The sequence below is a fragment of the Anomalospiza imberbis genome, chromosome 13 (assembly GCF_031753505.1).
Source record: "Anomalospiza imberbis isolate Cuckoo-Finch-1a 21T00152 chromosome 13, ASM3175350v1, whole genome shotgun sequence".
Lineage (NCBI taxonomy): Eukaryota > Metazoa > Chordata > Aves > Passeriformes > Viduidae > Anomalospiza > Anomalospiza imberbis.
In genome coordinates, this window is record NC_089693.1 from 11924401 (window position 1) to 11938062 (window position 13662).

Consider the following 13662-nt stretch of genomic DNA (forward strand, 5'->3'; position numbering starts at 1 on the left):
CTGAGCACATCCAGTGAACTCAAGTCACCAGTTATTTTACCTGTGCATGCACAAATGTGCCCAGAGTGCACCAGAAAATGTAGAAATGGTAGTAGTGTGAGAAGTGGCAACATGGTCGGAGAGAACATTAAAGTCCCTCTTTATTTCCAGACAAACTGGTGCTATAGAATTAGAAGCTATAAATCTATTGTGTTTCTCCAAATTCATTTTGCCTCCAGGCAGAACATTTTACCTGCCATTTTACCTGCCAGTTTTGAAACTCCTACATCAGTTTGAATATTTTTGGGTAGGTACAGTCACAATTCCCTGCACACTTGTGACTGTAACCTCGTTATTGTAGGTTCAAGTTGTTCTCAGACCAGAGATCTTTAAATTCTTTGTGAGAAAATATATATATATATATATATATATATATATATATATAAAATCCCAATTATTCTTACTCTCTGGAAAATTACAGTTGTGTAGCTGAATCCTATTTTTCTTGATCATGCCCAAATATGTTATTTTCAGCTAAAAACATGTGCTGAATGACACAGCCAACAGATTTCAGAAGTTCAAAAGACCTGATCTCCATAAACACAGGTTATGTTTGTTTATTGCTGTGCTCAGAAATAGCAGCCATAAAAAGCTTCGCATTGTGTTGCAGTGGGCCAACACGATTAAAGATTTAGATTGCAGACAAGTTCATGTCTAAATAGACATGGGATAGACCAAGAGCACAGTGACTTTTAGAAAAGTAGCACATCACAGCAGGAATACAACCAAAATGTCTGTAGCTGAGCTTCTCATACGTTAGGATACACTGTCCCTACTGCAACAGAATAGAAATAAAAAATACTGCTGTGTGGCATTTCTAACAGGCAGTGCTGCAATTATCATCACTCACCTCAGGATCAAGGTCATCAAGAACATGTTCTAGCTGCTTCAGTTCATCCTCTGAGAGCTTGCTGAGTATTTCATCTTCATTGATATTCTTGTACTTCTCCAGCTCCTTTCGGAATGGCAGAGACATGGCTCCTGCTGCTCTGCTCTGCTCTGCTGCTCAGGATTTCAACCATCCAGGGGTACCCAGCTCCTCCAGCCACGCTCACTGCTAACAATAAAGCATTGTGAGCATCTCCATTTAGCTGAGAGTCCTGGAAAGCCCACGTGCTGAGGGTCACAGTGACACTTACGAATGACAACAAAGCAGCAAGATGCCCTGGCACAGCACAGGGGGTGTGGGAAGGGCAGCAGCAGCCAAGGAATAGCAAGGATGGCTTCAGTATACTGGGGGCAGAGCAAACAGCAGCTTCCAGACATAGATAAGGAAAATATTAGCAACTTTTCCTTTTTTATAGAAATATAGCTGGTTCATTTAATTTGCTTGGAAACAGTATCTGTTTGCTCTTTTGGCCAGAAGCAAAGTGGTAGAGTCACAGACAACAGTCCAACACTGACAAACAAAAACCAAAATGTTATGCCTTGAGGCATTCTATCTTATTCCAGCTTTGCTGCTGGCTGAAAGCTAACCCACATCATCTTGGCTGATATTTTGGCACATTCTGGTTACCTAAACACCTTTCAGGTACACTGGTAGTCTCACTTCAGCATGTTTGCATACAAATGATAGCACATATAATCAAAATTCTTGGAGTGAGGAGATGCTAGTTATAGCTCAAAATACTATCTGTAATTCCATCTGTTACATGGGGGACCTGCAGAAGTTCAAAACTCGAAAAAACATGAAAAAAAATGAACTCAGTATTTCACAAATGCTTTTAGTTTTAAAATTTTGAATATGATTCCTTGTTAGATGATCCCAACCAACTGGGAACAAGAAGATGTCATTTGCATGACCACAACAGTCATTGTCATATTATCTGTCATATGACAATATGACAAAGGACTCTCTGTCTTTAGTTGCTCTTTTTTTTTCTTGTCCAGAACAAATTCTAGAACCAGAATCATCCTGTAAAGGGATAGAGCGAAGGAGAATTAACTTATGATCAGAAACAGCATTACCTGGGGACTCCCAGTGTGCTCCAGGCCCTCCCAAGTGTGCCCAGTTCCCACGGCAGCACCAGCACTCTCCAAATGACACAGTCAGCTGTGCAGTTTTCCAGCTGAGTTTTTTCACTCACAAATTTTAGAGTTATGGTTGATATGGAAACCAGTCAACTGGCAGCTACCACTGATTAATGTATCAACCCCAACCCTAATTTCCTTTGGCCAGGTTTTTAGTTGTCATAAACTGATAAAATCCATGTGGGTTCTGTTGTTTGTCATATGAGCTAGAAGCCTGATTTTTATTTTTCTTTTATTCCAAATCCAAATGAAAATATTTCATTTACTTAGGAGTTTCACTATTTAAGTACTAAATATTAAAACATATTTCATTTTTATATTTATCAGAAAGACTAGAAATCAGCAACCCATTGAAAGGGAAGGGAATAATCAGTGGATTTACAAATTTGAAATATCTGGAATTCTGTGACTACCAGAAACTTAAATATCCTCTTCCAAGAATCATTATTTTGCCTACACACTTTCTTTTTTTTCCTTATTCCTGCTCTGTTTGTGGCTGCTGTTTTCCTAGCACGACATCATCATCAAGCCATTCCAAATGTCAGGATAGAATTCAACCATTCTTTAAACTGAGAGTTTGTTTTTGGCAGGTAATCAGCATCTGATGTTTAACAAAGTTACAGCTGTTGTGAAATTTTCTTATAATACCAAAATTTCATCATATGCAATGAGTGTGGAGGATATTTTGACCAAAAACAGTACAAAAGAGTTAATGTTTTTGAGTACTTAGTGATTAAGAAGAACACTGGTTCGATATGTGTTTAATCCAAGCAATTTTTTTATCAAAATTACTTGTTAAATAATGCAAGCATTTTATTTACAAATTATATCTGTTTAAACTGTAAAACCAAATTGGGCTTCAGTACACCATTCTGCCCTAGGGCATCAGGTGCCTTCTCTAAGTTCCTTTGGATAAACTCATTACAAACATTTCAGCTAGCAGTCATTAACTGAGCTGAAAAATTTCTTTGAGGGGATTACAGCTTTTTAAAACTATTTAAGTTAAATGGTTATTTTATTAGAGTTTAATCACATCCCTGGAAAAGACAGAAATGTAATCCCAAGGTTAGGGTAATTAAATATTGTAGGAAAAGCAACTTGTAAGAGTCCAAGAAAGTTTCCCTGGCTGAGGGTCAGTGGTTCAGTTGTGCAGGACACCTGGTACCAGGGCCTCTCCCTTGGAGGTACAGCACTGCAGGGTTACTGCCAGGAATTGTGGCACTGGCATCAGCAAGGCCATGGATCTGAGAGCTTCTGTGAGGTCTGCAAAGCTGAACCCAGGTGAATCAGAGTATGACTGTGTGCACCAGCCAACCCATACTCTTTGTGAATTGCCCAAGCGCTCAGCCATAAAGGGAAGATGTGCCAGGAGACACTCTGAACAGGTGACAACTCCCACTACTTTAACTTTTAAGTAAGAAGAGAAGGTGTTTGACCCTGTCCAGCAGGGATGCCCAAAGAGAAATTTAAACTCAGATATTACAGATATACCAGCCCAAATTTCTCATGGCATGAAGCACTGTGTTAAATAACCCTTATTAGATTGATAGTGCATGGAAGAGCCTGAAATTGTGCTTTTCTTGCCTGCACACATTTGCAACAGAAATTCTCTTAATATTTTCCTTTTCACAACAGAATCCTACTCTTTTGTGACTGAACAAAAGCAGAAGTCACTGCTTAGGGTATTTCTTTGTCCACAATGCCTGAAAGCAGCAAAGCCTTTCTGGAGCTTTCGCTCTGCTGCACAGGCTGCTGCAGGCTGGGCTGAAACACCCATTGCCCACATCCCGGGTTTGTGCTCTCTATTGACCTTTCACCAGAGTCACAGGATCACAAATCAAGGGAAGGAGATAAATCCAGCAATTCGCCATCAGTGAGACTGGGAAGGAAATGCTGAACTCTTGATTCACACACGCTGGAAACTGCTGTCTAATGTGATGATAACGATCTCCACCTCCCTAATTGGATTTGATACTGTTAATATTGTGTATGTAAACAGAGCCATATGGCGTCTGTGCAGCTCCTAACTGTGGCCTGAGTGTGCACAACTATTTACTCCTTGCACACTTCATCCACTGGATTTGCTTTGTTATGATTACTGTATGAAAACTTCCATTACTTACAAAAGCAGTTCTAACCCAGAGCTCCCTGCTGCTGTTATTTTGAGCATATAAAAGCAGATCAGGTGTCACACAGCACAAAGGAGATGTCCAATCTAGCCACAGAGACAACACACTCTTGAATGTAACTCTGCATTAGGGACACTGAGGGAAGCAGGATGAGGGACCATGGATAACACCGTGCAGCTTCCCTTCAAACTTACTGGGAAGAGTCAAAGTGATCAAGGAATGGGGGAGCACATATCCCATTTGTTTTTCTCCACTGAGTTTCAGTATGGAGCATCTCAGTTTCTCATGGGCCTAAGCTCCACTGTTAAACAGCAAAGGCCAGCAGGTGAGATCTGTGCTCCTTCTGGATGGGGCAGAACTGTAAGAGGCATTTCTGCTACCCACATGCTACTTTTAAACCTTTGTGGAGCACAGAGGTTCCACACTGAGCTTCAAAGAGCCTCTTGCTATAGCTGTGTTTGTGATTCCTTCTAAAGAAAGAAATGCATATGGTGTCATTTGGGGCAGCTTTTCACCTATTCCTGTCAACATCAGCATTCAAAACATGTTTTCAAATAAAAAAAGGGTGTCATTAGTCAGCCTACATAAAATCATTATTGCTCAGTGTAGTTAATACCTGCTGTGATCTAGCCCCTCTGCACCTTGCCATGTTAATCAGTACTTTTTTGTTATGCTTATACACTTCTGAAAGGGCTTTCTAGAGGAGCCAAGCTGTGGTTTCTGCTGATAGCACAACACTGTTGTAATCTTCTACTGCTGATACAGATGTTTCTGTCTGAGAGTGAATCACTCCTCTGCTGAATTAATGTTGAATGTCACAGGGGTCCCACTTGCATCTGCTTGGATCCCTTAGGAAGTGTTGGAACAACCTGAACTGTAGAATCTCCTATGGACCAGCAGCTACAAATGCACTTCAGGTCATTCCTGCTATCTAAAACACACACTACACACGTAGAGAAACATCTGTCTCTGGGGTCTTGCAGAGAGGAGAAGACTGATATAGAGCATGTGAATTTCCAGGTTTGATAGTGTGTATAAGCTAAGAATGAAGCTGCATGACAATGTGCATTATGAAGTATAGAGAGATGTGATGAATGGGAAATCATCTATTAATAGAGTTCTTTGTATTTTTATTGGGAAAAAAGTATTTATCATCAGGTTTGAGAAATTGTTCTCATTTTTGCAAATCACAGCATCTGATCTTTAGAAAGGAAATCCTGATGCATGACCTATTTTAAACTACCTCTGTATCCAGAGTGGTGGATATTAGTATTTTGAAAAACAGTTGTGAAACTGATCTGTAAATGTGGAAAAAAAATCCTCCCTTTCTTTAAATAGACTCATGTGGATAAACATGAAAATAAAAACCAGGTAGAATTAATCCCAAGTTAAATTGATACTGGACCAAATAAATAGGATTGGGGCCATTATGATTAAGAGCCGTATTTGTGCAACACAAGCAGAGGCTCAGTAGAAGGAGGATGATTGTCCCATGCTGTCCAGGCAAGGGAGTGCCCCCACCAATGCACTGAATCCAGTGCCAGACAGGGAACATTAGAAATACTCCATTGTCTGACATATAAATAAGGTTCCTTTTTCATTTTTATACTTAAAAGGCAAGACAAATGTACCAATGTACTTTCTAACCATGAACATATGGGGGATGTATACTGGGAGATCATGTTTTGCAGTAGGAGCTTCATGAGTCTCAGAAAAGTTAGAAGGAATGCATTAGGGCCAGCACAAAACACAAGTGTGGCAGGAACACAGCATTACAAAACTGGGGTTTGTGTGTGCATGATGAGAATAATATTAGCTACAGGTCCTGATGCAGATATAGTAAACATGTCAAAGAAATTCACATAGGTAGAAAATGGAAGAGAGATCTGTAGAAAAGTATTTCCTCTTCTAGAATTGCCCAATTTTTCTGTCTGTTTCCCAAAAATAACTTTAGAACGTAAGGAGTGCTGAACTGCTTCAGTCTAGTCACCTTTTCTAAGCGTTTTACATTCATGACATAGCATGATCACTTGGGGATCAGAGTAAATCACCTGTCTGAGGACTTGTAGAATTGGATTCTTCAGAGGGTGTCTCTGGGGCTTGCAGGGGGGGAGAGCTTAGCTGCACTTGGCACTGCCTCAGGGCTGGCTCTGGGAGAGTCAGTGTGGCCAAACCTCTTCTATGCCCAGCCCAGCTGCCATCCTTTGTCATACTGCAGCAAAGAATCCCTCAGAATCCCTGTATATTTAAAATGCTGTTTTTCTCCAGAGCTAATGTAAGGTTACTTCATGCTCTATTCCCAGTGTCACCAGAGGACACCAGGAAAAACGATGTGCCACAGCTTTGGTCACGATGAAGAGACTAATTTATTTCCTCTGACTCCAATCATTTACAGTTCTCAAAAGGTGCCAGTGGGTTGGAGGGTGAACGTGCCACCTCTCCAATGACACTGGACAAACCACCAGTACATCAAATTTCTCTGCCTCTATGAAAGAATGCAAAACAATAGGTTGTTTACAGAAAGTTGCGTGAGAAAGTTTTCTACAAGAATGTAAACTCAGCAGGCTTTAGAAAATCTTAAAAAATCAGGGCAACATCCCAGCAACTGGTTTAGTCTTATATAGAGAGTAGTGAATAATTAACAATCATGTTGTCCTAATATTAGACTAGGCCTGAAATTTTAGGATAATCATTCAGTGATGGAAAAATCCACTTGATAATTGGATGTGGCATTCTGAGCCTTGGTAATGTTTATGCTACTCTACAGTTTACATCACAGTTGGCTGCTTAAATGGGGATTGATAACTTCCATGCAAATAAAATGTGAGACATTAATTCATTGTAATGGGACCTCAGTCATGCCCTTTACAAAAAAATAACCACCACATATATTGCAAAATTATCCATATGAAAGCACTGTTATTTATAGAAGACATAAAGGAATGTACTCCCTCTGACTGAGGTAATATGAAAGGTTTTACCCTGGTGATTAAAGATGAAGATGAAACATTGATGCTTCTCCCACTGAGGCAGAATGTTACATAATGACCAATTTCTGATTGTTTCTAAAATAACATTAGTGATATTACTCATAACCATTCAAAACATGAAATTGAGTCCTGGAAAGGAAGTATTTCTTTACAATGCCTGATGAATTTATAGCTTGTTTCTGGGTATCATGATATTTTTAGATCATAACCATTAGAATTGTTTCCAGACAAACATATGATGACTAATTATACAGTGACCATGTGATGATTTAAGTCTTACTTAGAAAATCCAACCTTTAAATCACTCAATTCCTACCACCAAGGAGGATGACAGAACAAACCTAAGCCTTGCAGGCATTGGTGGGTTTGTGTATGGTGGTCTGACATTTCAGTGATGCATCAGTTACAGGAAAACACCAGAGACCTGTTTGTCTGTCCTGTCTCTTGCAGATGAACACTCCCCATTGTTTCTAGAGGGGTAAAGTTTAGTTATAAACTAGTGAAACAATCTTTCTGCTCATTGCAGCTGGTAACTTTGTGGAACTGGAAGGTAGGGTTCTTCCGTTTGAGGAACTTAAGTGATGGTTTGAAAATCTGTGCAATGTTAATCAGCTCCTCTAAGATAAAAACATAACAGTGACTGTCTGAAACTGAGGGTGGTGTGAAGTGCACGGCTGAGAATCGTGGAGGACAGAGCCTTTTTATACAGGCAAAATAGATGATGAAGTGGCAGCTCCACCCACAATTCGTCATCTGTGCGCTTCACTCTGACATGAACAGAAACACCCTGCTGCTGAGCTGTACCGGGGTGGCTGACTGATGGTCCCTTGGATAAGTGCCCATTTGATTGCAAGTAGACGAAAATGGCCCCATTATCTTCTGGGGGGCACCAGTGATATTTTAACCTCCTTCAATAACTACCAGGCTCTGCAGGTTTGCAGCAGACAGGTGCTGATTTATTTGGAACAGGTAAAGATCTGTATCCCCTGGTCAGCACTGCCCCAGAGCTGACATCTCCCAGTCTGACACAGCAGCCCATGGGCTCTGTGGTCCCCAGGGGAGCATGGATCATACACATTACAGGAACAGCTGTGATATTTACAAGGAGGTGTCTTCATCCAGTTCAGAGTTCCAGCTTTTGTGTTGTGTAAAGAGCTGCAGTCCTTGTAATCAGCACATCCACCATGAGTGCAAAGCAAAGCACACACTGGGGTAGGAAGACCTGAAGCTTTGCACAGAGGCAAACTTGGAAAGCCAAAGGCGAGGTTCTGGTATCCTCCTTGGCTGATCACATTCACATGGAACGAGCTGCTGTGGAGCCCTAAACACCATCAGCCACACGAGAGCCTCTCCACTGCCCTGTCAGGAGAAAGAAATGCCTTGCACAAGGTCAAATGGGAAGTCTGTGGCAAGATAAGGAATTTAACCATCTTCCAAGTGTCAAGCATTGGACAGCTTTTCTTTTGGCTGTGGGTCCCTTCTTCCATGGACATCTTGTACATTTAAGTGGATCTTTTAAATGAACAGCATAGGCCAAGTGAAAACACAGCGGAGAGACCCAAAGGCTGGTAAAGAGCATGTACTAATGACTGCAGAACTGAGATCCTGAATAATGGCCACTGCGAGGTACTCTCTAAATAAACCTCTTTTCGCATCTTTCCTAAGCTGCTTTTTCTCCTTACAATCTACAGAGACATCCAACATTTTTTGCATTTTATCTGTAAACCAAAACCAGAAACCATGCAGGACGTGCACATCCTGACAGCTGAAACAACAAACAGGAGAAGGAATTACCTGGAAATTGACTTTTTATTTTTGCAATGAAATACATCAGACCAACCCTGGAAAGGACAACAGCAGTGTTTGTTTCCCACATGTTGGAAACATCAATAGGAAAAAAGGACACTGGGTAACATAAACTCCAGCATTGTTCCACCTGTGCTGCCAACAGATAGCAAACCAAGTGCTACCTTTTTGTCACCACTGTTCTCGGATTTCCCTGTTTTAGCATAGCAGCTGGACACTCAGCCCCAGCTGCTCTTTGAAAGAAGGACTTAAAAACTAAGTTTACGGATTTCTGGGGCATCAAATAATGTTGACCAAACCCCTTTGTTAAACAGAAGCCACCACTACACTTGTCTGCTGTGGTCAGTAAACAGAACACAGGCATTCACCCCACTATTAACCCATCACGTTCAAATACCTGTGGCCACAGGATGCTACCAGGTCCTCTCAGTGCAAAATCCTGCACAGCCACCTCAGCCCCAGTCAAAAGGACACTCAGTTACAGGAAGCCATCAAACTAGGAGGTTCAATAATATAGGAATGCTACCAAAAAAACCCCTAAAACAGATTACTAACAGCAGAAATGCATGAACATTGCTTGCCACAAGTTGTAAAATACTGTAAATAATGTTAATTTGAGGAAGGAAGAACAGGTATGCAAACAGAGAGCAAAGCACACCACTTGGAACAAAATTATTTAGATTATCAAGAGAGGCTACTGGCTAAGCTCAGACATACAACCAAACTGGATAAATGGGAAAAAAGACACATTAGGAATTTAGGTTGGTGAAGTCACTAAAATGAGTCACATAAGTCTTCAATTTCTTACTTAGTGGTAAAAATTTAAATATATCCATAGTGGAAACCAGTTAAGATGTGCACAGTGTAGATGTGCATCAGCACAAAGGCAGGCAGGCTGTTAGACAGCAAATGAGTGCAGAATAACAGGGAAAGGACTGTGGTATTGTCAGTATAATTCAGTGAGACATCACAGTGCACCCCTGAGTTTGAGTTCAGTTTTCTAGTAACTGCATCCCTCGCAAAGAATTAGAGGATGTGATGCCTACAGTACCAGGCCAGCTGATCCCAGGTGTTTCTTTGCCATTACATGTTCCTCTCTCCAAGAGTGATGGGCAGAACAGACGAAGTTCAAAGACAATTTCTGAGAATAATCAGTTAAAGTAAAGCTTTCATATGATAAGAAATTGAAAGACTGAATCTATTTCCTACAAATAAGCAACTCAATAACTTGATGAAGATTTCCTCTATGAAACACTTTCAAAAGCATAGATCTACACAGTGTATGATTCATGGTATAAAAATATGATTACTTCTTCCAATTACTTTAAAATTTGTATTTGATATTAATAAATTTCTGAATTTGTCTCATTAGTAATAATGTTACAATTTTTTTAGAAGGTTATGTCACTGCTAAGCTCAGGATGCTTATGTTAGTCTAACCAGTTGTCATTTACTTTTTGGTGTTTATAGTCCTCAGTTATCTTTACATGCTTCACACTGATTAACTGTGGATTTTTACTCTGGCAGAAAAAAATCTCCTGAAGTTTCCATCAAAGCATATCCCTTTGAATTAGGGCAGCCTGATTATTTTTAATTAGAAGATGACAAAACAGACAGTATGCGATATCTAATGCCAGTGTGCAGGTTTTGAGGGTACACTTTGCTCCTCAGGACCTTGGAAACCTTCCTAAATTTTCTAAATCAGCGATCTCTTCCCGAACCTGGCATTGGCTCGCTCGCTCTGACCCGCTGCCCGGCGGCGGAGCAGAACCACCCTCCGCCGGTCCTGCTGTATCCGTGACACACAAAAGGCAGGAGATCTCCAAGGAGGGGCAGCTCATCACCATGGACACAAACACCTGCTTTACGTATTTTATTAAACCGCCCCATCTAATTTTTGTCCTCCCTCGCGTGACCCGGAGGATGCCAGCGCTCCGCAATAAACCGGCGCGCACTCGCTTGTCAAAGCTGCGGAGGCGCCGGGGCAGGCGCTGCGGTCGCCGCCGAGCCCGGGCGTGGCGGGGCCGCCCGCCGAGCCCGCCGCGCCCCGCACGGCTCCCGCGGCGATCCCGGGGCGCGGCCGGGGTCGGATCGGGGCCGCCCCGCATCCGCGCCCCGCGCCGGGGATGCTCCGCCACGGCCGCCACGCCCGCGGCGCCCCCGCAGCGCCCGCTCCGCAGTGCGCGGAGCCCCGCGGAGCCCCCGCGGGCGATGCTTCCCCGTGTCCCGCCCGGCCCGGCCGCCGCCTTACCCCGCCGCGGGGCCGGGCCTGGCCGCCGCCGCCTGCGCGCCGCTCCGCGCCCGAGCCCGGCGCCGCCCGCCGCCTGCGCGCCCCTCCGCGCCCCGAGCCCAGCGCCGGCGGCTGCAGGTGGCTGCCCGGCGCGGCGGCTGCGCAGCGCGGCCCCGGCCCTGCCGGGCACGCTGGGACTCGTAGTCCGGCGGCGGCGGCGGCCACCGGCACCGGCACCGGCAGCAGCCCGACGGCAACCGCAGCAGCGGCTCCAGCAGCAGCAGCAGCTCCCGCAGCAGCGGCCCTCCCGCCCCCGGCCAGGCCACCCTCCCTTCCCCCTGCCCCCTCATCCCTCCCTGCTCCTGTCTGCCCCAAGCCTGCAGGTGAGGTCCCACTAACGCACATGCTCCCTGTCGCCTCTGGCTGGGCATGATGCAGCCCGAGCCTTCCCCCTCACCTTGTGGCTCACGAAAACAGCCTGCGCTGTGCTTTGGGTGCTCTGCCAGCCCGGCCACCGCCCCTGCCCCAAGAACAGCTCTGCCCGCACTCCCTGCATGTGGTACCCGGTCAGCTCTGGGCACACGTGTCGGCAGCTGATCCCAAAGAACACGGTGTGCTCCTCTCAACACCTGCTGCAAACTGAGCCAGCCAAACAGGTCCTGCAGCAGAAACCTGCTGGCCCTCACCCTGAACCAAGATGTGTCACCCCAGGGAGCCAGTTTTGGAGTAGAGGGTGCTGGCCCCTAAGACCATTTTGATATTTTCCCTTTCTTCTGTTAATTAGTGTCGGCAATTCAATTTATATTTGTTCTATTATTCTATAGTAAGGTTAACCATTGGTTGATATTATATGTAATATCATTTGAGTGAACCCCTTTTAATTAAGCATGTCCATAATTTAATTTATCAGAATGCTTTCCTTGGGTGTTGTGATTTAGTTGAACAGACGCCCTTGGTTCTGAGCACTAAGTGATGAGTCACAAGCAGCAGAAAAGCTGTTCCAGTGATTGGGGTGTCTTTAAGTTTCATTTCACATTGGCAGGAAAAGAAGACATTACCTGGTTAAGAAGCAGATGCTGCACTAGAGTTGAATTTTCCTATGGAAGAAAGTACAACTAAGAAACGCCAAACCCTGCCAAACACCTCAGGTGTCTGCAGCAAGACTTAGAGCAGAAAACTCAGGCTAATATGAGGGGCTGAAGGGTTACTGTGGATGTTTTGCCACTGCTGCTAAGGAAAAACCCGTATCCACAATAATGTGCAGAGTGTAGAAAAATCCTCCAAAGCTGCAGTTAGTGCTTGGAACCTCCTTGCCTCCAACTTCTCGTAAAATGGGATCTCCAGCCATAAGTTATCAGCTTTTTGCCAAACATCTAAAATGTCATCAGATCAACAGAAATGGGAAATAATCAGATCCATTTATTCTGCAGTCTTTACTTCTCTGCCTTGAAGCATTCAAAGAAAACAGGGTTTGCATCTGTGGTTTTGTTTGTTCAGTCCCAGAAGCATCAGGGAAGCTGAACCAAATTGCTTTGAAATCTTCTGCTCTGTAACTTGGTGGGTTGGGCTGAAGAGCAATTTGTTGGTCTGGTGGTGGGATTGAAGCTTCCCTGCAAATGGGTCGCATTCAGCCATGAGACAGAAATGTGGATTTAATTATTGACACAGATCAAGCCCTCTTTTGGGATTTAATCTTGGTCTGTAGGATCAGGGCTTGAATGAGTCACTCATAATTATACAAATACTGGGAAAAGGAAATGTATGCTATCGACACTGAGTGAAAGTTAACATTAGTGTGTTTGTTTTTTGATAAACTCCTACAAGTTTTTTTTTTTTTTCACTCAGATTTTCCTCTCATGCCTTAAAATGTATTTATTAAGTTGATATGAAGGAAAATAAATCCTCCCATGCTGACTTTCCCATCTGCATGCTTTATATCTGATGACAAATTCACTTCATATTACTTTCTGTTAAAAATGTAACAATCCTCTGCAAGGAATATAGAGTTTGGCTGAAGTCAAGATTCTGCTCTTCTTTGGCTGTGGTTTCGTTATTCTTTCTTCCTTATACCTCATGCATGAAATTTGCAACCAATAAATTAGAAATATGATCAGTTTCTGTTTAAGAAAAACTGCAGGTCACCTGTATTTATGAGGCATACCAACAAAACCATACATGGTAAATTGATTCAATGCAGATGTACTAGGTAATCTTTCATTCTTCCCAAACTGCAGCATTAGAAGACAAATGTATTCAATACAATTCATGAGTCTGAGCTCTATCCCATGTCTGGGCTACAGGAGATCCCATTTATGGGCTATGCTTGCTGTGATATATCTACCTCAAATGACTGTGGCCACCTGCACTGACCATATTTCCCATGTGTGGGATTTCCCAGGCTGGCACATCTGAGAGGGTAGGGTAAGGCTCCCAAGCA

The 13662-nt window shown here is 43.2% G+C and overlaps 2 protein-coding genes across 3 annotated transcripts in view; one reads left to right on the forward strand and one right to left on the reverse strand.

The window, feature by feature from the left end:
* TMOD2 (tropomodulin 2) overlaps positions 1-11409 on the reverse strand; it is a 32542-nt gene extending 21133 nt beyond the window's left edge. Inside the window, exons 1-2 of one of the 2 annotated variants that reach the window (XM_068203950.1) lie at positions 11247-11409; positions 890-1093 (exon numbers count right to left, since the gene is read on the reverse strand). In XM_068203950.1, coding sequence (XP_068060051.1) covers positions 890-1015 — 126 coding nt within the window. In that variant the 5' untranslated portion in view covers positions 1016-1093; positions 11247-11409. Of the gene's footprint in view, positions 1-889; positions 1097-11246 lie in introns of both variants that reach the window. The other variant, XM_068203949.1, reaches the window with a different exon arrangement.
* On the forward strand, positions 10919-11623 carry LOC137481754 (atherin-like). Its single transcript, XM_068203648.1, has one exon. It carries the CDS (start codon positions 10919-10921, stop codon positions 11621-11623), a length of 705 nt encoding a protein of 234 aa, XP_068059749.1.
* Positions 11624-13662: the final 2039 nt, after the last annotated feature.

Bases quoted from the DNA above. Each gene is read 5' to 3' on its own strand.
- LOC137481754 (XM_068203648.1), top strand. From the start codon at position 10,919: ATGCCAGCGCTCCGCAATAAACCGGCGCGCACTCGCTTGTCAAAGCTG.